A 27,126-nucleotide genomic window follows, 5' to 3' on the forward strand; every position below is an offset into this window, starting at 1 on the left:
AATTAATGTCTTCCATGAAACCTGTGATAAATATTTAGAGATACGTATAGACAATAAGTAATTTAAATCTGGTTGTAAGTAAAAATTCCCTGGTAGGGAGGGTTGATAAATACTTAGATCTCACCAAAAGAGGTTGTGGAATTTCTTTTTCTGGAATGTTTAATTCATGTGATTTAGATGTAACCCTATGGGGTAGCAGGTTCAGGAATTTAATAGCCTGATGTGAACCTGTAGTATTGTGAGATCTCAGTGATCAACTTCCAGGTTTATTTAAACAATTGCTATTATTTAGAAATTGCACAAAAAGAAGCACGGCATAAATTTTTTTTTCTTCACACACACACCAAATAAATAAAAGCGGAAACATTTTATTATTTTTAAGAACTCGAGTGAACCCTGTCTTGTCCTAACTGCAGTGGTATGAGAAAGCTGCCTGTGGGTGGAAACAGGAAACATTAGTGATAAATGCCGTGTTACGTAGTTTTTTTCAGGTGCAGCTGGATGTATGTTGATTCTCATTAGCACATTTTGTGCCTCAGCTAGGAGCTCCCCTTTAGCTCTGCTTGGAGAGTTTTTTTTAGCTTCCATCCTGCTCATAAACACTGCCACCTCCTCCCTCCTTCTCTTTTTACAAATGTTACAACACAATCAGAAATTTCCTCTTTTCTTTCCTTCCTGCATTTCCAGCAGGTTCCCTTGCGTCGGAAGCAGAGAAAGAAAACTCAAGGTAATTAGATCTTTTGTTTCTTTGTCCCCTGTTTGTGTGCGTTGAGTGTCGTTTTCTCTCCGATGCCTTCTTTAGGATCAGGTTTTGGTCTGTCTGAATGCTAATATCTGGGGGTGGATGGCAGATTAATTGGGGGGTTATTTTGGATCGATTTTACCAAATGACGGCATGCTGTTCATTTGGATTAATCCCCCGCGGTATGCAATAGGGCTTAGCAAGACTGGCACAGAGTGGGGAAGTGGCTGTGTTTCTAGGTGGGCATTAACCCTTTCCCATCTGTTGCATAAGTACAGCTCTTATTGTTGAAACAAGCTGTCTCCGTGCAGTGATGTGCCTGCCAGACTCACGGTTTTCATTTTTTCTGCTACTGTTGAAGAATATTCTTAGACTAACACTTGCACGTGAGTCTCCTTGCTTCTTTGATCCCATCTTGTCCCTTACAAGCACTAAATCAATGTTTAAAAATAAAATGGATAGATGCTTTTTTTTTCCCGGCATGGACTTTGCATAAACCTTGGAAAAATCCAACTTCCCGGAGGTAAACAATGAACCGTTACCTTTCACTCTGTCTCATCCATCGGGGTACAATGTTCCTTACCTTTGCATGTAACTGTTGCAGGTCTTTTCAGCATGAGTCGGAGGAGAATATCATGTAAAGACCTCGGGCATGCCGACTGCCAAGGGTGGCTGTATAAGAAAAAGGAAAAGGGAACTTTCCTGGGCAACAAATGGAAAAAGTTCTGGGTGGTGCTGAAGGGATCGTCACTGTACTGGTACAGCAATCAGTTGGTGAGTCCTTGCCCCCCCGGCCGCCCCCCGCCCCCTGCCCCTTCCCAGCCTAACAAAGGGTAGGTGAGAGATCGTTGTGGAGCAGGTGATTCCTATGGCAGAGATCATTTGAATTTCTGGGACTGTGAACAGAGCAAATAAGTTCCAGAAACTGTTTCTGGGCTAACAGATACGTAGGTGATTTGATTGGACTCTACAACGGAGAAAACCATCCTGCTTGACTAATCTTTGTGTGGAGAGGGGGCCCACATGTCTACCCTGATTGAAGGAGGATTTCTGGACCTATTCATGTGACTCTTCCATGAGAGCTGCTAATCATTTCAGGATTTCCATGGACAGTACTTGACATGGGAACTTGACATTGCTCAGATCGCTCCCCAAACAGAGAGGGACTCAACTTTGAAGACCTGCTCAGGGTGTAAACTGATTCAGTCCACAGAAGCTGTTCCATTTCTCCTTCTTCATTACCGTCTTTGCCTCTGACCTTCTTTATTAGGTGGGTTGATTCTGGAATTGCTCATCTGAGTGTGGTGGTGTGTGGGTGACAGCTGTCTCTTGGGTCTTTGGCACGTGCAGGGATGGCATTAAACCTCTGATGCTTGGTCAATCCTTGATAAGAAAGTTGCCTCATTTATCCTGTAAGAGGCAGTACCCTTTTGTGGCCTGCTTCTCAGGCTAGTTTTCTGTTGAAAGGGCTAGAAATAAAGTTATTGTTAAAAGGCGTGCGGATCTTTCCTGGCTTGAAACATTCTGAAAACGACAGTATTGTTGACTCTTAAGCAGAGACTTTTGATGAAGGAACTCTCGTCCCTAACCTAGAGTAGCAACTGCTGATCTCAGGAGAGCTTGAGTTTCTCTTTGTGGTAGAATGAAGGTCAGCAGCGGATGTCCTTCAACCTATTAAGGGGAAGTTACTTAAATATGCCATAAGCCAGAAAAATTCTCTTTACGTGACACCATTCTTTTAAAATGACTTGTGTATGCCTGACTCTCAAGCAGCAGAGCTTTAGGGCATATAACTGTACAAGGATGAAATAAGTGCCCTGTGTAGTTTGTGGGAGAAATGTTTAGTAGATGCACTTACATTCACTGGCCACTAATCAAAGGCTGTGTACCCATATGTCCCAAGGCACCTGTTCTGTAAAAATTTGGTTAAACTGGCCCCAATTCCAACTCCAGCCGCTGGAATAAACATTCTCCCTTTTGCTTCTCTCTCTATTCCCCCCTTCTCTGTGCCAAGATTATTGCTTTGGTTTCACCTGCCACATGGTACCACATTCTTCACTGAGTCTTATAAAAATATGGTTTTTTTTTTTTGAGCTTTTGGTGAGTTTTAACAACTTTATCAAATATTTTTGGAGGGCCACAAGAAAATACCACCTTGCGGAGTCTTCCACCATCTCCTTTTTTCTCTCTTTTCTTCTTCCCTCCTGGATACATTCATCATCTTGTCTCGCATGGAATAGTTTTATGCAAATGAAGGCAACCTGGGGGTGAGGTCTCACCTTCTAGCCTGAGGGATCTTTCTTAAGCAAGTACACCTTCCTTCCATAAAAAGATTAATTAATTGAGGCGAATATAAATTTCTTTCATTTATAATACGTTAGGCTCTTGCTTTTGGTTACTTGTGGCAAGTGATAGCCTGCATCTTTCGTGAAATGAGAGGGCTTGCTGATTTATCTTTTAATAGCTCTCTAGGAACTTTCCCAAGCTGTTGGAAGGATTGAGTGCTGATGGAGCGTGGCACATCTGTGGGAAGTGACAAAGCTCAGATTATAAGCATGCCCTTGATTTCCTCATCCCATCACATTAGTCCCCAAATGTGTTCTGGGTGCCATCTGTGTCTTCATCGAATTGAGAGTCCTCTCTGAACCGCAGAGAGCTACAGACTTGGCTTATGCGGCTTCATCAGTTCATTTGGTTGAAGCTTCTCTTAGAGGAACAATGATTTACCTCTTTCAGGCGTTAGGGATCTCAGGCTTCCACAGGGAGCAACGCTGTTGACTGAGACTAGATTCAAAAGAGGACAAGGAGGAAGCTTGAGACCCCTCGGGCGCCCCTGTCCTGGCTTGCTTTCATGCAGACACATCAAAGCAACAGTCAGGTGGCAAGTCATGGACTCGAATGGGATTAGATTAGCAACAGTGAATGGAAAATAAGTTTACTGTTACCTGGCCCCAGTATTATCCTATTAAACCAGTGGTATGTAACAGAGGGACACTTTCAACTCTCTAATTCTATGACTCTGAGCTGCAGAGCAATACTCTCGCTCCCAAAACACACCCTGACATCTTAATTATGTGTGTGTTGTGGAGAAAAAAAAGGCTACTCAGTGAATACTTAATTAACAGTCATATCCTTGCTATCTGTGAGAATGTCAACTGTGAAATAAGAGCCAAACACATACCTTCAAGCTGAGACCATTTATTTACTTCCTGCCGCTCAAGGAATTCAGATTCAGCGAAGAAGCTCCCAAGGCACTTTTGCCTAAGGAGCAAACTTCCTTCTCCTCTCCCTTCCCCGTTTCCAGTTCTGTCTTATATGTAGTGATGGAGCTGTCAGCATCATAGCTGGAGCCCCCTCTCACTCAACACCTTGGTAGGCCAAAGGAGAATCTGGGTGCCTTTCACACATGCTCTTTTTAACTCCTCGAAAAGACCCCCCAAGGTAATAATTGTCACCAAGTGCTGAAAGTTGGGAAGGCTGAGACTCAGAGAGCTGGTGTACTTTGTCCCACGTGAGCCAAGTCCTACGTGGGGGGAATCAGACCCCCTTCAGCCTTTTTGACTCCTCCCCTGGGGTAGTTGCCAACCTGACCCCATAGCTGGGACCAGAATAAATGACGTGGTTCAATGGCCCTGTCATCTGTCTTCAGGGGAGTTCAGAGAGAACAACCCTAGAAATGAAATGTGGGGCAGTTCTTATGTGAAAGTACAAAGATCCCTTTGCTTGACTCTCTTGGTCCCTGATACAACCTCTGGAACCCCTCACCTCTCCCAGTGTTTTATTATTGTTGTTACCTAGTAACTGATGCAGGGTGTATCCCCCTCTTCCACCAACTCTTTGCTGCTTTCAGAAGTGCTACCCAAATTTCCTTGAGAAAGGTCAAGTTCAGACATTCCCCCTACCATTTTTCACACCCCATCTTATGTGTGTAGAATGTGATGCAGCATACAGAAAATTATGCCAAGTCTTATAAAACCATATTCAAGTTGAACAGCCTTAAAAATCCAGGCTGTTCAAGATCCTGGCGTTAAATCCACACAGTTGTTTTCCCCTGCTTCTAGGATAAAGTAGAAATTCATTTCCTGGCTCCGGAAGGTCTCCTGCCCTGTCTCTCTCTTACTTCCCCAGCCTCCCCACCTCCACCCAAGCTTCAACTACAGAACTTCTTTTAATTCCTTATTCATATCATGTATACTGGCTCTCCTTAATCCTTCGCATGTGCTGTTTTTCTGCTCAGAAAACCCTTGGTCTCCCAGCCCTATAGTTTTCTCCCACTCAATTCCATCAAGCTTATTCTTCCTCATAAGTCAAATGTTAGTTTAAGTAGCTCAGCTTCTTGGTTTTCCTTACTTTTCCTCTGACCTAAATTAGGCCTCCTCGTCCGCTCCCATATAGCCTATACTAATTATATTTATCTTCCTCTTTTGTGCATGTTCTTAGACTTGCTGTTTTCCATAATTGATAATAATCTCTGTGGAGCAGGACCACAGGACATCTTTAGAGTCTTGTGTGGTGTTTGACACTTACTAGGCACTCAAGTAATTTTTGTTGGTTTTATAAATAAAGGAGACTTAGGAATATCACTATTTACCTTATCCATAGGAATCTTGAGAAATGGGATGGTGAATAAGGATTGCTTGTGACGCAAAATAATTTTCCAGTAAAGACATTTCCGTGTCCATTCTTTGTGTGTGTGTGTGCAGGTGGAAGTTCCTGGCTAAGGATCAGCCCACGCCACAGCAGTCGCCTGAGCCCCAGCAGTGACAATACCAGATCCTGAACTGCTAGGCCACCAGGGAATACCTCTATATCTATTCCTAAAAATACAGAACAAGTTTCAATTTGAGATTTGCTAGAAGGGCCGCAAGGTCCCAGATAAATCCCTTCAGCGTCTCCCATTTTGCTAACACCTTATTAGAATTTATTTTATTCCATTCTTGCTAACCATGGCCTGTGGCTAAAAACAAGGGTTTACAGATCAAGATCACTGGGCTGGGCGAAGAAATGTTGAAAGAGAGAAAGAAAGTTTCCCAGGGAATTCCCTCCACTTTAGCATTTCACCTGGATTCCGGGCACACCTGGAGAGTGACTTTGGGGATGGATACCTTCTTTCTGGTGAAGGAGAAGCAAAATTCTGAATTATTGTCTTCTTTCAGGCGTGTCACTATGAAACTATGACAGGATGGGTCCTTAAGATGTTACTGCTTATTTGTTAAAACTACCTTAAAGTTTTAAGGTTTTAGATTTCCTCCTTTTGCTATAATGTCTTATTTTTCTTTTCTAAGAATTCTTAATTAAAATTTGGCTTCGTTCCTTGTGAAATATATTGTGGATTTTATTTTTACCCAAGACAGATCATATGGAAAATAGTATATATTATTACATTATATAACTCACTGAAAGTCAATGAGGTTTTTAAATGTTTCTACTCTGGGAGCATTTATGCATCTTAGTGGTGTGTTTTCTTACACTACCCAAGAGCATATGTGAACTATCAAAATACATCAAGGGAACATATGCATTATGCTGGTATACAACTTGGAGGCATTTGCCTAAACAAATTAAGTTTTAATTACAAAGCACAGTTTAATACTAGTTACAGAGAAAAGATATGGAAAAAACTCTTTTTAAGTAAACCCAACATGAAAAGTTTATCATCCATCCATCCATTCATCCACCTACCCATGCACCTACATATCCATCCACTAGTGTTTACTGAGGACTTAAAAATATTTTGGGCTGTTGGAAGTGTAGAATTAAAAATAAATAAGAGAGATGACATTTTTTCTCTCTGTTAAGAGCTTATAAACTGGTAGAGGGAGAAAGATCTACTTAAGAGACATGATCAAAGAAAACTTGGTGAAAAAAATGACTGAGATTGAGCAATACAGATGAATTCTATAAATTCTAGGGGTGAGGGAAATATTTGGGGCTGAATGTGAGGAAGTTCTGCCATAGCAACTTTTATTCCTGAAAGGTTCTCTTTCATTTCCACCTAGGAAGGTGGGTTTTTCCTTTCTTTATCATTTTCCAAAGCTGAATAATTTCTTTGGTCAAAGAAGCCAGCGTTCTTTACTAGATAAACATAGTTTTCACGAATCAAAGGAATATGATTCCTCTGGGTTACAGTGAATATAGAAAATCTTTATGGAGAAGATTCTCTTATGATCTTCTTTGGAACGCATTTTTTTTTTTTTCAAAGATAAAGGGTAGGGGGATAAACAGTCCAGTCTGGGGACTAATGTGACCAAAGGAATGAATATATAAATGAACTGTGCCACCCCATTATATTGAATTCTCTTAATAACCCAACAAGAGAGATTTTATTATTCCCATTTTCCAAGGGAGTTTAATGAAGCTCAGAGAATTTAAATAACTTGCTCAAAGTCACTTAAGGAGTAAATGGCAGGGCTGGGACTAAAAACAAGCTCTACCAGTACCAAAGCCAGGCTATTTCCTGGGTCTGCATGCTGTCTTCACTTAGAGGTGGGCCGGGACTGGTAAACGGGGTCTCAAAGGCACATGGTAGGAATGTGAATTTGATCCTGGAGGCAGTAGGGAGCCACTGCATATTCTTGAGTCTGAAGATGATCTAATGAAATTGACATGTGAAAATACTGACCCGGAAGTAATAAATAGGATGCGTTGGAGAATAAAGGAGCTTTCAGAGGGTCACTTAGGAGATGGTGACAAAATGCAGGTATTGAGACATGAACTCCCAAACTAGAGTGGAAACTAAAAATTTGGGACACGCTATACAATAAGAAAGGGCAAGGTGTGAAGTTTGTGGCTGAAAATGTGGAATTTCATTTAGACTCATCGTCGTAGATTTTTTATTTTGTTTTAGTTTCATACATTCTTTCTTCGTATAAAATTATTGGAAACCTGGGTTCTTTAGTAGTGAAATAACCATTTGTTGATGCCGTTTTTGCTGTTGCATCAAAAGTTCAAGGGAGCCCAGGGGGCCCTGAGCCTCATATGGAAAAACAATCACTGACTCTGTTTCATAAAAACATTTGGTCAGCTGGTGAGGTTTGTAGGTTAATGTCTGATTTAATACCTATTATACAGACTTCTCAGTTCTTTGAGAATCCAACCTTCCTGCCCAAATGTGATTGTCCTTGCTGTCTGAATGGTTCCACCTGTCTGTGGGTTCAAGTAACTGTGACCAGTATCAGAGGTTTTCAGTATTTAGCTGTATGTGCACTTTATGTGAATTTTGAAAGATCTTAGATTTTGCAGGAATTTTCTTGGAATCGATCTTAGGAGAATCTCCACAGCAAAGACCTCATCAACTTTTAGATTAAATAGAATACACTTTTGCAGAAAACATTACCTGAACACCAGAATATCTCCTTTCATGTTCTGAAAGTTTTAGCAAATATAGAGCACCTTTTTTTCAGCATAAGAAATATAAGGAATGGGTTAATTCTCCTTTTGAAAGAGACATTTAAGTCGTCTTTTAGCGGTAATCACCCATTAGCATAGATTTTGGAAAAATGTCTGCGTGAGCTTACCATAGGTGAAAAAAATTCTGTAGGAATTTATGAAACTGCAATCAGAGCTTATTATATTCTTTTTTTCTTTTCCGCACTACAGCATAAACACCTGAGGTGTGTATTCCTTACCTTTCTGTTTTAACCTGGGTCCCTGGAGCTTAAAACCAGTAGGCATGGATTAGGCACCAGTCATTTTTTGAGACCATTACCTCATTATTACTTAATTACCATTACTTAATTATCAATTAATTATATAAATCAATTAATCAAAGGATTTTGAACATCTGATATAGTCCCAGAATTCTACAAAATGAGATGATTTATGAACTATGGGCTCCTAATTTATTTGATCTCTATGTTCATTTTTTAAACCAACAACCAGCTTCTGAGTGTATCTGGAACAAAATTCCAATATTTAAAGACGTTACTTCGGTGAAGACAATTCAAACCACTTAAGTAAAATGGATGAACTCTTTGCCAACATGTGTTTCTAGAATTTGTATTGGGAAGGACGACACGTCGAAGGATGACAGGTCTACACAGGGGAAAAGAGCAGCAATTCTTTTTTTTCTTTTTCTTTCTTTTTTTTTTTGTCTTTGCCTTTTCTAGGGCCACTCCCCAGCATATGGAGGTGCCCAGGCTAGGGGTCGAAGCAGAGCTGTAGCCGCCGGCCTACACCAGAGTCACAGCAGCTCGGGATCCGAGCCGTGTCTGCAACCCACACCACAGCTCACAGCAACGCCGGATCCTGAACCCACTGAGGAAGGCCGGGGATCAAACCCGCAACCTCATGGTTCCCAGGTGGATTCGTTAACCACTGCGCCACAACGGAAACTCCCAGCAGTTCTTTTTCAGGAGCTGTCAGTGAGCAGTTTACACAAGATGATGACCTGGGTGGAAGGGGTAAACGGGACTGTTTAGGTACCACTGGAAAATCTCAACCCAGGAATGATCTGAGGACTTTGTAAATTCTGTTACTTCCCTCATTATAATTTCAGGTATGGGGAGAAGATCTCTAAACAGATGTTTGGTTTGGTTTCATTTATTCGTTGTCTACAATGCTATTACCATATTCTGGCATTTATTTGTCTTGGTGGGCCCCAAAATGTTAGTTCTGAAATAAGGGTTCCCCACCACATCTTTATGACCAGGGCTGTCAGGAACTGAAGCAGGCTGTTTTTGAATCACTTCTACATTCACTAAACATTTGCTAAATGTTGCTTCATTCACACAGGGTGGGAATAATCGCTTAGGTTCTTTCCAAACTTCTCACAAGTAATTGTGAAACAGTGAGGCTGTGACATTTTTCATTTCTTCTTAGGAGGCAGCGGTGTGCTCAGGGGTTAATGAGGACGCCAGGGTTAATGGCCCAGGTCGGGCTCTATCAGAGGTCACAGCGGAGACTGACATACCCAGTCAGGAGGATGTAACATTACCCTCTCTCCCTGGGCGGTGGGCCGAGCATGGCACTTTTCTTGACATTTCTACAACCTTTGTCTTGCTTTATCTTTGGTGGAATCCAGCCTCTTTCTTCTTGGAAATTTATATAATTTTTTTTCTTTTTATGGCCACACCTGTGGCATATGGAAGTTCCCAGTTGAATTGGAGCTGCAGCTGCCAGGCTACACCACAGCCACAGCAACACCGGATCTGTGCTGCATCTGTGACCTGTGCCATAGCTCACAGCAGTGCAAGACCCCTGACCCACTGAGCAAGTCCGTGAGATCGCGTTCTCATGGACAATATATTGGGTTCTTAACCAGCTGAGCCCAAACGGGAACTCCTAAATAATTTTTAAAAATACCTTAAATAATTAAGAAAATGCTTTAGAGTTCCCTGGTGGCTTAGCAGGTTAAGGCTTTGGTGGTGTGACTGCTGTGGCCCTGGCTCCTGCTGTGGCATGGGTTTGATCCCTGGCCTTGGAACTTCCACCTGCCGTGGGCTTGGCCAAAAAAGAAAATTGTTTAAAATAGCTGATCAATATAGAGGCCAGCAGGCTATTCAGATCATTTACTTATTTAAATGAGTCATGATCTAACCACCTTGATGTGATCACTGTAAACATTTCGGTGTATGTATGGGCTTCCAAACCTTTCATTATGTTTTCCAAAAAGAAAATTATCCTGTGCATGAGATTGTAACTTGATCTTCCCACTGAGAAAATATATTATCAACATATTTTCATGTGGATATATCGTAGCTTATCAGCACCTAGAATTTAGGGTAGAAATCCTGTTATGTTAAAATCCTTTCTAGCTAATAGAATAGACAAGCACACACATACTAAATTGACTATAAAGCAACTATTTATATTTGTATGTGTGTTTACTATATGCGTGTTTTTATGATTATTGGTGTCTATAAATGTAATTGATGGAGGTGTGTGTATATGTAACACAGTCATTCTATTAAGCAAGAAGGCAGGACGGTGGGTTTTGCCAGCATGATGTAAAGGACAAATGTCACTGGGATTCTAGTCCTGCCCTTTTCTATTAAATTGCACTGTCCTAGGTCGGTGATGTAACTTTGTATGCTTCCATTTTCTGACAAGTACACTTTGACCAAGAATGCTGCCCCTACATAATTCAGAGTGATTTTGAGAAGGTCAAATGCATATTAAGGCGATATTTAAAAAATCACCAGGAATAGATATGAATAAAGGCAATTTTATATACTCTCACTCTCTCTTTCTTTTTTTAACGACTGCAGCTGCGGCACATGGAAGTTCCCAGGTTAGGGGCTGAATTGAAGCTGCAGCGTCAGGCCTATGCCACAGCCCCAGCAACCCTGGATCCCAGCTGCAACTGCCACCTATGCCATAGCTTGTGGCAATGCTGGATCTTTAACTCACTGAGCAGGGCCCGGGATCGAACCTGCATCTTCATGGACACTATGTCAGGCTCTTTACCTGTGGAGCCACAATGGGAACTCCTGTTCTTTAGATGAAATGTGCTTGCACACTGTTTTGGTTTTAGGATGTGGAAGACTTGTGCTGAGGATTTTCAAACAGCAGGAATTTTTTTTTGCGGGGGAGAGGGCATGGCTATCATGCGTTGGAGATTCTAAAAGTATACCCGCTGACCCTGTGTAAAGGGTGACTTTAAGCCATGAAACAGAAAAGTGAATTAGGAGGCTCTCTGGAGGGCTCTGTAGGACAGTAGTTCCTAACCTGGAGGAGGAGATGAAGTAACACGTGGTTTAGTGACGGAGGCTGTGCATGAATTTTCCAAGCGATAGCCTGAGAAGTGGCCCATGGGATGAGCTGAACTTTTGGTTAGATGTGAGCATTTTCCTGAGACGTCTTTATTGGAAGATTTACCATCCCTCTGGAGCAAGCTTTTTAAGGGCCAAGGGCCCAGCTGCTTCTGTAGACAAGCTAACTGATAAATTCATCTGGCATCGTTCTGCTGTGTTTAGACTCCCATAAAGCGTGTTTCAAGAACATTTGAAAAGAAGCTATGCAGTGGAAATATAAAACATTTTATGTATATATGGTATATGTATACACACGTACCACTAATTTATATATATATGGTATACATATTATATATATATATATATATATATATATATATATATATATGTATGTATGTACTGATTTGTTTTTAAAGGAATCAGAATTTGGAACTTGTTTGAAACAATATCTTCAAAGAGGACACAGGGAAATGACAGGCTCTAGTTGAGGATGTCCCTGGGTTCAGACTCAGGAGGACGGGTGCTACGCTGATGCTGCAGCCCCTTGACAGCTATGGCCAACTGCCCACTCTCTCTGGGCCTTCTCCTTCCTGCTAAGCAGCACCGCGCATAGCGGGCTATGCCCCGGGAAGGAGGCGGTGCTCGCAGAGAGCATGTGCTCATCACGGAGGTGGAGCCCGATGAAACCTACTGTGGCAAATGCATTCTCATCCTTCACTGACAAAGAATGCTTTTCAGAGTAGTATCTTAACATTGCTTAAAATTTATTTTTAAAAAACCGCTGAGAACTCCACATAACATGACATTTCCCATCTTAACCATCTTTAAGGGTACAGATCAGTTGCATTCATAAGCACAGTCACATTGTTCTGCAGCCGTCTCCAGGACTCTTATCGTCTTACAAAACTGCAACACTGTCCTCCCTAAACAATAACTCACTGTTCCTTCTTCCCTCCATTCCCGGCAACGACCATTCTACTTTGTCTTTACAAAATGTGACTTCTCTGGCAGCCCGTATCTTTGGAATCAAGCAGTATTTGTCCTTTTGGGACTCACTTGTTTCACTGAGCATACTGTCTTCAGGGTTCATTGTGTCATGTGTTAGAATGTCCTTCCTTTTTAAGGCTAATTACTGGGTCATATGCTAATCCTATTTGTAATTCTTTGAGGACCTGCCGTGCTGATTCTATCTGGTAACCATTTTACATTCCCATCAAAGGTGCACAAAAGTTGCCTTTTCTCTGCATTCTCACTAGCATTTGTTATGTCCTTGTTGTTGTTGTTGTTATTCTTTTTTTTTTTTTTTTTTTTTTTTGATAGTTAGCCGTACTAGTGAGTGTGGGGTAGTGTCTCACTGTGGTTTTGATTTGCATTTCCCTAATGATTTAGGTACCGTGAACCTCTTTCATGTGCCTTTTGGCCACTAATATATCTTTGGAAAAGTATCTTTCCCCATTTGGGGTTGTTTTGTTGTGCCTGAGTAGTACCTTAATGGCACTCATGAAACTCAGGAAAAAAGTCTGAAGAGATTTGAAAGTGTCTAAAGTATTGGAAGGTTTAATATGCACTGTGTGAAGGTGCAATTATGTTCTCTACTGTGATTTTGCAAGAACTAAAGTTATTTTTTATTTCTCCTGAGTTTCTAATAGTGGAAGCATATGCACCAGATTTTAATTTTTCTTAAATTATATTCTTCTACTTGCTTTTAACTTACTCCTGATCTAACCATAGATACTAGATGAAATTTATTGGGAAGCAAGAGATGTAATTTATTCTGTAATAGTGAGATTTAATAAAATTCCTTCCTATTCATTTAAAACTTTTCCATCTTGGAGTTCCCGTCGTGGCGCAGTGGTTAACGAATCCGACTAGGAACCATGAGGTTGCGGGTTCGGTCCCTGCCCTTGCTCAGTGGGTTAACGATCCGGCGTTGCCGTGAGCTGTGGTGTAGGTTGCAGATGTGGCTCGGATCCCGTGTTGCTGTGGCTCTGGCGTAGGCCGGTGGCTACAGCTCCGATTCGACCCCTAGCCTGGGAACCTCCATATGCCGCGGGAGCGGCCCAAGAAATAGCAACAACAACAACAACAACAAAAGACAAAAAATTAAAAATAAATAAATAAATAAATAAAAATTAAAAAAAAAAAACTTTTCCATCTTATGTACTGCTTTTTTCCTTTTTTTTCTGCCCATGTTGCTAAAGAGACCCACTCTAAGAAGAGGAAGGTGATAGGATCTCTAGGGTTTTAAGGCTTCTGGAAGACTGGTGGAAGATGAGACTGGATGGGGCAGGTCATGCATGGCCTTGTATGCTAAGGCTTGTGCCCATGGGGAGGGTTTTATATGCCAAAAATTCTTTTACATGAAGGTTTCCATCTTAATTGTTTTTGAAAATGATACTTCAGAAGATATTTCAGACGAGAGCAGGTGTGTTCAGGGTGGTATGGCCATAGACCAGCAGATATTTTAGAAGATAATGGCTATCTTTGTATGTCACACGACCAGAGAGTTCACTAGTAAACTTTGTTTAAAATATGATCTCACAGGGAGAGAATGGAAGGATGCAAGTAAGAATGGCTAGCTAGGAGAGCTCATTTACAAATCATCGAGTCAGATGCCAGGCTCTTCTTGGTCACCACTTACATATGACCTAATATGATATTGAGGTAGTCATATATGCTCAGGTGATGTTTAAAAAGGAGATAATGAAGAGGCCTTTAGTGCTGAGCAGATGCGCTGTTCGTGTGCAGGACCCGTGAGTAGGCACATTTTCTGTGAGAGGGACAGCATCTTGGTTTGGGTTTCCCAGAAGCAGAGCCTGAGAAGAGAATTTGGGTGCAAGTCCTTTATTTGGGAAGTGATACCGGAAATACTTGAAAAGGGAATGAAGAAGTGAGAAAGGGTGGATAAAGGTCTCCGGAGGTGAGAAAATTTGGACAGTGGGTCCCTCTGCCTGGGTCACTGGCTGAAGGCTTGTCCTGGGGACAGGGATTCCTGAGCACCTCTTCCCAGGTGGACGTGGAAGCTGGCAGCCAGAGAAGCCTTCCCACGAGAGGTGCAAGGCTGGCAGTGAAGTCTGGCCAGTGGATGGCAGGTGATCAGGATGAGGGCAGGTGGCTGGGTCACCACAGCATCCGCTACAAGGGGTCTGCTTCCTTCCAGAGCCCCTTTGCTCTCCGCCTGTTGGAGCTTCAGCCTCTTCAGAGCCATCAACAGCTTCAATCCATTTTTATACTCGTGCCAGGAATCTGTGTGTTTTAGGAAACCAGGCTTTTCTGGTTATTAGTCACGAACATTTACCCAGTGTTTTCTGTGGAAGAACATCTATTTCTCAGCATTTGGAAGAGGTCCCTTTGGATTAAAATGTCATTGTATTCATAATGTAATTCTAGATCAACCCAAATGCAATATCATTTTAAGAAAAGCCGACTCCAGAGAATGTATGAAGGCTATAGTGAGTTGGCTAGCATTATCATTCTCCAGAGAAGTCAAAATATTTTTTACAGCGATTAATCTGACTCAGAGAAGACAAAGAAACAGCTATTCAGAAGGCGCAGCTGACCGTGGACGGAATGAAAACCTTATTTAATTCACCTTTGTCTTTCTGGGTCCTTCCTTCTTTTTTCACTTTCTTTCCATTTCTTTCCCGAGTTCTTATCGTTAATAATGCAGTCTTAAATTAGGTAGAGCGCTGACGATGTTACGGTATTACATAGATTCATGTTAGCTCTGGCCAGCCTTGAGATGCTGCTTGGATCCACCTCGTGGATGCCAATCCTAGAGGTTAAGTGCTCTGCTTAAACTACACAGAAAGTAGCTTGTTTCCAGATATGCTGCCTCCAAATCCAGGGTTCTTTCTTCCCGGCTATCCATCAATTGCAGTTTTTTCTTCTAGTTCAGATCCTGGGTGAGAGTGAAGAAATTCTTGTTTAGAATCTTTTAACCGACTTCTGGGTTCTGGTCTGAGTTTTGTCACTCGAAGGACATCATAGAACTTTTCTATTTTATAATGCCAGCCTGCTTTGCTGTCTAGGTTAAAAACTGTTACATTTCATAAATTCTGACACTTACACAGGATTCATTTTCCTCTAAAGGCTAAGATGATAGTACCTAGATGGCATCTTGCTTAGCACTGAATAAGTGTTCGGTATTATTAGATGTTACTCAAGATTATTGTGATTGTATTTCTTAAAAGGGTTTCTAGCATTCTCACTGCCAGGACTTCTTCTGAAGTGGGGAAGAAACAAAACAAGACAAAACGAAACAAAAGATCTTTGTTCCCTCTTCCCTTGCAGTGCTTGTCAGAGTCCAGTGCTAATAAGCTTAGCTCTCTGCCTGCAGGCCCAGGTAATACTTGTAGAATGGAAATTGCCTTGGTGTATAATCTTCTGAAGTTCTTTCCTGAAAGGAAGAGGAAGTCGAGTTGCTTATCAGAGCAAAGCAGCATCACATGGTCTATTATCTGGTGAGAAGGAGGAATGCTTTGGATTTCAGGCAATTTTTTGAGGGGAAGAAAAGCTATTAAAACTATCTAAAAATAATGGCAATGTCACGACTAAAAGCTCTTGACTGCAGTCCACTAATTATAGTTCAGATTCTGTGCTCCAAGTCCCCTTGGCGTAATTATCACTCGTGCGGGGTTATGTCACCACGTTTATATTCCGTCTGGCTCATTTGTCTCTATTTGTTTATAATTTTGTCAACTGCTTCTTTTTTGTTTGTTTTGGTTTATTCATTTTTTCATAAAAATCGTTTACCCAATTCCAAAGTCAAAACTATGTAACAAATTACAACCAGGTTAAGTCTTGCTTTCATGCCTGTTCCTCTACCCTCTTTCTGCCCTTTGTTTGTTTTTGTTTTATTTTTCTACTGTTTCTTTTTACAAATGTAGGCAAGTATGTATACTGAGGCATATTCTATCTCTCTTTGCTTACACAAAATAGCATACTGTATCCATTGTACTGTACTTACTATTTCTCTTGCTTGGTTGTGGAGATTACTCTGCATGCATCTGTGTCCTTTTTCATGGTTGTTCACTGCATGCCTATGCCTTAGTTTGTTCAACTGTCCTTGGAAGATAAACATTTGGATCCTTTACCATCTTCTATTCTGCAAATAATGTTGCAGTGCCTCTGCCACTCCACATATTTGTATTTGGGACAGATCCCAGAAGTGGAATTTCTGGGTCAAAGGGTAAGTGCATTTTTGCTAATTACTGCTCACTTTCCTTCCACTGGGTTCCATTTTGCATTACCACCAACAGTGTGTGGAATGACTATTTCTCCGTAGAAGTAGAACTTTAAAAATTGATTTCATCTTTTCTTTTCTTTCATCTCAATTTATTTTTACCTTGTATTTTAGAGGATTTAATTCAGATTTCTCTAGGTGTCAGGGCAGAACTGAGCAAATTACAGATTTCTTTGGAGAAATGGAATTTTGCAGCTTCTCCTGATTCTGATATTCATTGGGTAACTTCACTTAAATTTATTTAAAGTAATTCCAAGAATGTTAAACCCATATTCACGCATAAATGCAAAAGCATATTACAAAGAAGCCTATATTTTTAAACTTATTTTCCCTTGAATTTAAGATTCTATTCATCTGAAGACCTATAATTTATTTAATAACTGGATTTTTTGGGGGGAATGATACAATGAAATATACATTTAGATTCTAAGGTGCCTCTTGATTTCAGAATTATTGAAGTGTAAAAAAATCTGGTTTCTTAAAATCAAGGAAATGGGATTCCACTAAGAATAGAGATATAATTCTGCTTTTTATTTTTAACTATGAAGTACACAATAATTCCCTGTATTGTACTTCATTTGTTTCTGGTTTGGTCTTCTTTGACCTACTTAGTCTCTGAAATACATATATCACTCATTTTTCTAGGTTTGCTCTTCTATAGTTCTGACATACGTAGATCCCTAATAAGTGATTTTGCCTATTTTGCAAGGTTTTGTAGTGGAAAAAGCCAAACTGTATTGATGGCAATAAACACTTATTTTGCATTTAAATATTAAAATTTGATGTCCTCTTTTAATTAATTTTTAAAGTATATGTCTGAGTGTGGCAAATTCTATGTAAAATACTTTTGACTCAAACATTTCTGTAGTTCCAAATTGAAGCAAATAAGAAATATTAACCCAATTTTCTGTGTTAAGTTTGAACAGATCATATTGACTTATCAACAGGATCATCAGAGGACTCATATTTTACCTTCTTTCAGGTCTTTCTGATAGCCAAACAGGAGAGCTTTCATTCATAGATTTTTTTTTTTCACTCCCCAAACATATCATGTATCTCATGTTTTTAAAAACAGCTTTATTGAAATATATTTTACCTATCATAAAAATCACCCTATTCAAATTTATAATTCAATAATTTTTGTTAAATTTATTGTGATGAGCCATCCTAATAAATCAGCTTTAAATCATTTTCATCATATAAAATGATGATGAAAATCCTTTATGCCTATTTACAGTCAATTTCCATTCCTACCTTCAACTCCAGACAACCACTATTCAGCTTTCTGGCTCTATAGATTTGCCTTTTCTCTACATTTTATATAAAGGAATCATGTAATATTAGGTGGTTTCTTATGTCCGCCTTTTACTTAGCATTAGGTTTTCAAGATTCTTCCATGTTTTAGCACGCATCAGTTGTTCACTAAACAATATTCCACTGTAAGTATATCCCACACTATTATTTACCAGTTGATGGATATTTAGATTGTTTCCAGTTTTTGGCTATTATGAATAATGCTGCTATAAATATATGCATGCAAATTTCTGTGTGGGTTTATGCTTTCATTTCTCTTGATTTGATACCTAAGAATAGAATTTCTGGGTTGTGTGTTAATTATATGTTTATATTGTTTAGAAACACCAAACTTTTTTCCAAAGTGGTTTCTGCATCTCATTTTAGCACATTTTTTATTGTCAGAGGAAAAAGACCATGTTTCTGTCATTTAGTCATTCATAAAACTCATTTCTTTATTTCCAGTGTTGAACACCTTCCTTGTCCCAAGAATAATTATATAGCTGTAAATGACAAAATTATTTCCTTCAAGGTGCTTACAGTTTGTTGGAGAAATAGAGAAACTGCTAGATAACTAAATACAGTAAGAGAAGTATGGGAAGCAAAGTCCATCACTGATACTGGGCATAAAGAGAAGGGTACAAATTCCAGGCTCAAAGGAGCAGGGAAATGTTTTGGAGAAGGTCATACTTGTGATGATTCATGGAGACACATCTAGGGAAGTGAGGGAGGAAGGGCAGTAGGAGCAGAAGGCATCCTGCCCTGCTTGTAATTAGCATCCCTTTACCCAGATCAACTTGGCTTTGCTTCATAGACATCATTGCCTACATTGTGCTTTGTAGGTTGTGCACCCATGTGTTGAGCTATTATCTCTTTTCTCCTTGATAGATGAGATCTCTCTTGTCTGCTGATGTAGCCCAAATAGCAGACATGAACCTGACACAAAGAAAAGATACTCAGTAATTATTTGTTGAATAAATAACTGTATAACGCTAACAGTTTTGATAAAAATGTGTGTTTAATGCTGCCAAATAATACACCAAGTGCAGATGAAACTCCGCTGAGATGAACAAAATCAGAGATGCTGGGAAAAGTGGATGGATGGATGGATACAGGAGGAACAGCTTTGAGATTGTAGGATATCCTATCACAAAGTTTAAAAGCAGTGTCTTGCTTCAGAATTTAAGACTGTATTTGGTAAGACAAGTTTGCACAATGGCCAAAGGATGGTTTGATACTTCTGGCAAGAGAGTAAGATTTTTATTGCATGGAGAATTCAGAGAGAAAATTGCAGGTACCAATGCAGAATTTTCAAGTAACTTTTCAGAAAGTTGGGAATTATTGAAGAGGAAGGATGCCATTTGAGAAAATTATTTTTAGTTAATGAAATAAGGAACAAGGGATCTGAGAGGGTGGGAGGAGGGAAAGGAGGAGGAAGAGGAGAAAACTGTCATTTCCTTAGGGTTTTTCCAGTGTGATTGTCATTTTTGAGGTCTTTTTTGCAAGTCAAATAAGCAAAGACAGTTTTTGACGCAGTTGCCTGTGATTTTGAATACAGCCTGAATGTCTTAGGTACAATGAAAAGGGCCTTTGCTCACAAAGGAAAGATTTACTGGGGAAACACTAAGGTGTCCTTTACTCAAGTTTATTTCGGCTCTTATTTAAAGGACTCTCAGCCTTTTCCATTTTGGAGGAAAGGAATCCATTCAAATGAAGATTAAAACTCATTTCTTACATATATCTGTGTTTAGTTGTTTGTTGATTGACTTGTTATCATTTAAGATGGGCTTCTTAAACTGAAAATAAATTGTCTAGAGGCTAATAATGCTATAAATTGGTTGTCAATTCTAATTCAGCTTAATGGAAGTTTTGTTTTTTCTGTGTTTTAATTTTTTGAGGCAGCTTACTTTTGGTTGAGTAAGGAATGGGGACACCTGAGGAGATGATAGGGTATAATTAAGCAGGGATTGATCAGGAAGGCACTTTTATGCACTGCTAAGGCATTTAGACTTTATCAAAAAGCAGTTGAGAACCATGCAGGGATTTAATTTAAAAAGTTCAGACATGGAGTTCTGGTCATGGCTCAGCAGAAGTGAATCCAACTAGGAACCATGAGGTTGTGGGTTTGATCTCTGGCCTTGCTCAGTGGGTTAAGGATCTGGTGTTGCCTTGAGCTATGGTGTAGGTTGCAGACTCAGCTCGGATCTGGTGTTGCTGTGGCTGTGGTGTAGGCCAGCAGCTGTAGATCCGATTAGACCCCTAGCCTGGGAACCTCCATATGCCATGAGTGTGGCCCTAAAAAACAAAAGTTCAGACAGTGAAGATTTGCTGTAATTGTGACTTGGACACTAAATTGGAGGAAAAGACAGAATTACAGAGAAGGATAATGGTTCAGAAGACTTTTCCATTAATTCAGGTCAAAATTAAAGGTGATCTGAAGGAGGTGGTAGATAGTGATGCACTGAAGAGCTGTGACAGATGTAGCAAAGATGCAGCTTAGAGATTACTTTCACGGATGCTGAGAAAAAGATTGCAGAGTCAAAGATGTCTTCCATACTCCCCTTTTTTTGGGCAACCGGATAGAAAGTGATATCATTCATTGGAGAGGAGAACACAGGAGAAAGAGGAGCAGGCATTTTATGGAGTAAGGTAATGAGCTTGGTTTTGGATCTGTCACTCTTGGGGAGAGTCTTAGTTTGCAATGCCAAAGCAAAATACCATGGACTGGGTGGCTTAAACAACAAATATTTGTTCCTGAGAATTCTGCAGGCTGGGAAGTCCAAGATCAAGTTTTCTGGTGGCTTCCAAGTCTGTAGGACTTCTTTCTGGTTGGAGATAGCTGCTTTCTTGCCATATCTTTAGATGGAGGAGGAGTAGGGAGGAGCAGGTCTCTTCCTGTTCTTAGAGGGGCACCAATACCATCATAGGGGCTTCACCCTTATGACGTCATCTAAACCTAATGACTGCTCAAAGGCCCCACCTCCAAATGTCATCACATTGGAGTTTAGGGCTTCAACATATGAATGTGTGATGGGGAGAGGCACAGATATTGGGTCCGTAACAGGGAACCTGTGGAATAGCCATCGAATTAGGTACACTAGGCACTTGGATCTTGGGACAGGAGCACCAGAATTGAAATGAGTTTAGGTATAGGTTTTGGATGCATGCACAATGGTTATACATGCAGCCATGGCAGTGTGTATGCACCCCTACAGAGAGTATTGGAATGAGAAGAGAGTAGGTCTGTGGTTAGAAACCTGGAAAATCCTGAGATTTAAGAGACAGGTTGGAGAAGAAGACCATATGAAAGAAAACAAGGAATAATTAGAGAAGGGTGGGTGCAAAAATATGTCGTCAGAAAAGCAAGTTATGAGGCATTTCGGGGCTGGGGCATGGATGGACTGTACTGTCAATTCCGAGAGTTCAGGTAAGTGAGGGCTGAAAAGTGTAGATGGGATTTAGCCACATGAAAATCGTTGGGGTTCATGGTAACTACCCTTCCTGTGGAATAGTGGGCATAGAAATGAATGAGGGAAGGAAGTAGAAACAAATGGTGACCATAAATTGTTTTATTCTTTCTAAAATAACTATATGAATTTACATTGAAATACCTTAGCATAACAAAGTTTTTTTTTTTTTTTTGATTGTGATGAAATTCACATGAGATTTACCCATTTTTTTGAATGAGCAGTTCAGGAATATTTCATATCCTTACAGTGCCCTGTAATCACCTTCTCTATCTAGTTCCAAATCATTTTCATCACATGCAAAGGAAAACTCATACCCATTAAGCAGTTACTCCCTACGCCCCACTCTTCCCAGACCCCAGCAACTGCTAATCTGTGTTTGGTCTCTATGGGTTTATTTATTATGGATATTTTGTATAAATGAATCGCACCATACATCATCTTTTGTGTCTAACTTCTTTCACTTTGCATAATGTTCTGGGGTTCATCCACGTTGTAGCCTATATCAGTACATCCTTTGTTTTCATGGCTGAATAATATTCCATTGTATGGCTACACAACCACTCGTTTATCTGCTGATGGGCATTTGGACTGTTTCCATCTTTTGGTCACTGTGAATAATGCTGTTGTGAACAGGCACGTACGTGTATTTATTTGAGTACCGTTTTCACTTCTTTTGGGGTTATGTATCTAAGAGTAGGACTGATGGAGCCTAACATAGTTTTTCAAAACTATACTTTTGTATAATGCTGAATCCACAAGAAGCACTGTGCATTGTAGGAAAATTGACTTACCCAGTCTATGCTCTTCAAGTACTTCACATTCTCTTTGAGATAGGATTGGTGACATCACCATCTGGTAATTAAGCAGCTCAGCAAAAAATAGATAAGTTGAAAGAAAAAACACGTATAATTTTTAAAGAAGGAAATGACTTTTGAAATTGAGTTTTGAGCCTTATAAAAAGAAAGCACTTCAAGCGAAGAGTTTAGATAAGTTGACTTGAGAGGCGAGAAGACAGGACAAGCCTCGGGTTGGAAGGTTCGCCGTGTAATTTTTCCGAGCAAAGAGTGCAAGTTGCACTCTCATTGGCCGTAAGGGAGAGAAACGCAGATGAAGAAGTGAATGATGAGCACCCATGGTGCTAACTTAGTAGGTAACTGACCTTATAAATTAAGATTGTATTTTCAAAATCAATTTTTACCAGAGCTCCGACATGGCTCAGCAGGTTAAGGATCCAGTGTTTTCACTGCTGTGGTGCAGGTTTGCTCTCTGGCCCGGGGAACTTCCGCATGCCGCAGATGCAGCCAAAAACACAACAAAATAAAAAATCAATTTTTACTCATCACCAATAACCACAGACTCATTTATGGTAATCTCGTGGATTGTATTTCTCCACTCAAGAGATGAAAGACTCGAGTTCTGTCTATGACAATCCAGCCTCCTTGTGGTCCACTTAAATTTTATTCATAGAGAAAAGAATAAGACATTCTTAGAGAAGTGAAGCAATGGTTACATTTTCTATAAAAATTTTGATGTTTTAAAGTGGCGTTCATGCCTTAAAAGTGCTATTTTCCTCCACAGTTTTTCCTTTATAGAAAGACCCTTAGGAAGTGACTAGGGAACCAGGGTTTCCCAAGACATGGCTCTGTGAGTTAATCCCCAAGGAACTGCCTAAAGACTTGGGAGAGGAAATAGTGTTTGTTGAATATCTGTTAAGTGTTTTATTTGTCTGAGCTCATTTAATTCTTATAACAACTGGTAAGTGGTAGGTCTGTGATAAGAACCTTGATTTGCTGACTCCAGAGTTAGGCTTCTGTTTACCATATAATAGGGTGCTAATTGGGTCCATTATCTGTGCCTGTGGCTCACTAGAGAAGTAGCTTGAGAAAGATGCTGAGGATGGTTGTGGGCTCAGCAGGAAGTAGAGCTCTGATAGGTTCTCTCTGATATTTGCCTGGAGGAGGATAAGTTGGGAAGGTCCTATGTGTGCCATACAAGGGCTGTCCCTAAACTGTGTCATGCTATTTCTCAGGGAAAGATTCTGGATAATTTATCAGCATATCATTTTTTTCCTTATAAAATGTGCATCTGGGATAAGTCCAAAGCTGATTGGAAAGGTATCTTTTGATACGCTTCCATTTCGTTTATACTGCTTCTCTTCAACATATATGATCTCAATAAGGAAACTGCTGCCATTGACACATTTATTCATGTTTGTGGTGTGTATTTGTTTCAGGCAGAGAAAGCTGATGGATTTGTCAACCTGCCTGATTTCACTGTAGAGAGGGCGTCTGAATGCAAGAAAAAGCAGTAAGTTCTCTATCATTTTCTGCAAAACTCTGAGCCAGGATAACTCCTTTATCATGTTCCTCAAGTGATAGGGTGATTTGGAAGTTAACGATAGTGACATTCAAATATCTGAGAATTTTGACTTTATAGGGTGGTACTCCAAATGATAACAGAAGCTTTTAACCTCTTGTTTTCTGGAATTTCATTGGGTGGAGCAGATGGATTTTAAAACCCCACCGAGCCCTGGCATGGCATGCTGTTAAGGACTGTGCCTGTGATCCAGTGAAAAACAAGCTGCCATCCAGGATTGGCAGGGGGATCAGATGTTAAGGTTTTGTCCTTGCAAAGAGAATGTCTAGTAAAATAGGAGTCACCAGAGCTGAGAAGAGGATACAAGATCAGTTTCTTTTTCCTGTTTCCTGGAATGGTCAGGAGCATCCTTAAAATTGAATTTCCTGAGATGTCTTAGACTGGGGCATTATAGCCTGATGTAATTTAAGTCCAAAAGATTTAAGAACCGATAGGAACCAAGCGTCACCAGCCCAGGGCTCTAGACCAGCTACCCAGACTCCCAATCAAGGGCTCTTCCCCGTGACAGCATCCAGCTGCATTTTGAGTGTGTCCTTTTCACCTTTTACTTATTATTCTTTATTCTGATCTTGACATCTTTTCCTGTATTATTAGGAAGGGGCAGTTCCCTATGGACCTGTGTTCCTCGTAGCAGCAATTGATTAGCTTTTCTTAAAAAAAAGAGAAAAAAACCCTAGTGTTAGCTCTAAGTCTTTACCACTCTGGTGGAGCTGCGCGTATCCAGTGGTACGTGAGGTTGTGCTGATTCTCATGGTTTTCACTAAAGTGGTCATTTGCAAAAACTCTGCCCCACACTGCAGGACTTCCTGTCTAAATGGTAAAGGGGAAATACTTTGTTATCTTAAGTGTTTTATATTTTCTTTTAAACTAAGATGCTCCGTTATATTTTTCCTTTACTAATAAAGGGTAGCTTGAATAAGGTTTTTTGATGGGTGGTTACAGTGTAGAAGTTTTATACTTGATTATTTTTCTATAAATACAATTATCTTGTATATTTGATGGAATTCAAATAAATAGTTTGCTTGAAGGAGTTGATCTGAGTATTTTGAAGTGACATGTCTATCACTTTATATTTTCAAATATTAATCTCTTTATAGTAAAACAGTTAGCAAATGAAAAGAGTATGTCCACGTGTTTTAAATAGAAACTCTTGATCAGCCAAGACTTGGTACTGGTCTGGATATTCTGACATGATGAATTAATCCTCTGTTCTCTGCATAAAGTAGAAATTAGAAAATAGGTATTTAATATAATTTTTTTTGTAAATTAACAAAGAAAGCAGATGAATTTATTATACTTATATTCGACTGTTTTGCTTTCAAATCCATTGTTGACCACAGTAATGTCTAATTTATGTCTGTTTTTCTCCCCTTCAAGTGCTTTTAAGATCAGCCATTCACAGATCAAGACCTTTTATTTTGCAGCTGAGAATGTGCAGGAAATGAACCTGTAAGTAGAGAAAGTTGCTAAATCCAGACTTTATGGGGATAGATTACTTTGGTTGGTGTCTGAATTTAAGCCTATGTTCATGTTGATTATTATTTTATTTATCGCCACTACTTTAATGACTGATCTCCTTAGCAGTTATAAAGGCTTCTTGCTTTCTTTTCTAGTACTTAGAAGCGTTTTGGAGAACTAGACAGATCAAAATGGCTATTTTAGGAAGAAGTAATACGTTTCTTCTGAGGGAACCACTAAGTTGAGGAAGGAATAGACAGAAGACATGATAAGAAACGGTTAAAATGGGAATCAGTATTGCAGGGAGAAAAACTTGAAAGAATTATGTCGCCAATCTCACAGCTTTCAGAATTCTATGTGAAAAATGTCTCTAGGACACGTCATATATGCTGTGTGATTATCATGATGATTCATGCATTTACCATCCCTCAGCGTTTATCCTGGACATTTTGAAAAGTGTCTTTGTTTTAGAGTACATCTAATATAAAAATTTATTTCCCTACCTCCATTTCCTGTTTGTTGGGTTTAAATACGTGGCTATACAGGTAGAGTATTTTCTTCCCTGCAACGTTCGCGCTTGGTTTAGATTACAGTGTGACCGCAATGGCTGTGTTATTTGAATGAGATTATCTGTATTTGAGGTGCTTGAGGCATCAGGGGACATTCTATGTAAGTCCTATTCTCAGAATTTGGAGTGTCTCATTACTTTCACATAATTAACTAAAAATATGCATGTGGAGTACCTACGAGGGGCTCCCTTGTAGCGGATCCGGGGCACTGGTAATGAAGCGCGCAGTCATAATCCCTCCACTCTCAGAGTTTATGGTTTAACCTACTTTTATCTATTTATATTTTATGCCTATTTATCTATATATTTATACCATTTATCTATACCTATTAATTTCTTTATAAACATAATGATTTTCTAATCTATCTGCTGTAATTTCTCTTTGCCCTATTTTATTTTATTATTTTATTTTATTTTATTTTATTTTAATTTCGACACCCACGGCGTATGGAAGTTACCTGGCTGCAACCTCTGCCGCAGCTGTGGCAGTGCCGGATCTTTTAACCTTCTGTGCTGGACCAGGGATGGAACGTGGGTGCCCACAGTGATCTGAGCCTCTGAGGTCAGATTCTTTACTCTCTGCACCACTGTGGGAACTCCTCTCCTTACCCTCTTGCTGTAGACACTTGAAAAAAGCTACTTTTCATTATACATGCATGATGAAGAGCACACACACACACACACACACACACACACACACACACACACACACCCCTCCTTAGATCACATCCCCAGGGAAGCCGCTTCTTGCTAGAAGCATTCTCATCTGCTCCCTAAATTTATCTCCTCACCACACATCTTCAGATGAGGACAGACTAACTCTTTACCACAGAAAGTTAATAAGCCTGTGTGAGAAATAGCAAAGCAAGGTATTGACAAGGGAGTCTTCCAAACAAGTCTTTTATTTGCTTGGACCAAGAGAGAAGTTGTTTCTAGTCTCTTCTTGATTTTAGCTCCCCCCCCCCCCCCCCCGCCCTGGCTTTTCTCAAGCATCTGAGAAAAATAAGAGCAGATGCACAAAAGGAGAAGATAAAAAACCTCACGGTCAAAGCTCTTTATTCCTCTTTTTATTTACGCTGGTAACTGAATCCTATTGACTCTAAGGTCTAGGTGTGTGGAAAGCCTAACGCCTTGCGGGGCAGTCCTTGGAGCATTTCGTAGTGAGCATCAGTCTGGAGCTGAGCTGTCCATCGATCCCAAGCGGTGCTTTCTGACCTTTAATGGTGCTGAAACAGTGCTGTGCTCAGAGCCCTCTCCCCCCTTGCATTGGCTCCTGCTGT

The 27,126-nt window shown here is 40.1% G+C and overlaps 1 protein-coding gene across 1 annotated transcript in view; it reads left to right on the plus strand.

Moving 5' to 3' along the window:
• The window catches only part of IPCEF1 (interaction protein for cytohesin exchange factors 1), a 91,125-nt gene that overhangs the window by 15,739 nt on the left and 48,260 nt on the right, over positions 1–27,126 (plus strand). Inside the window, 4 exon segments of the mRNA XM_021086620.1 lie at positions 688–727; positions 1,347–1,516; positions 23,678–23,751; positions 25,198–25,269. Coding sequence (XP_020942279.1) covers positions 688–727; positions 1,347–1,516; positions 23,678–23,751; positions 25,198–25,269 — 356 coding nt within the window.

The sequence above is a fragment of the Sus scrofa genome, chromosome 1 (assembly GCF_000003025.6).
Source record: "Sus scrofa isolate TJ Tabasco breed Duroc chromosome 1, Sscrofa11.1, whole genome shotgun sequence".
NCBI lineage: Eukaryota > Metazoa > Chordata > Mammalia > Artiodactyla > Suidae > Sus > Sus scrofa.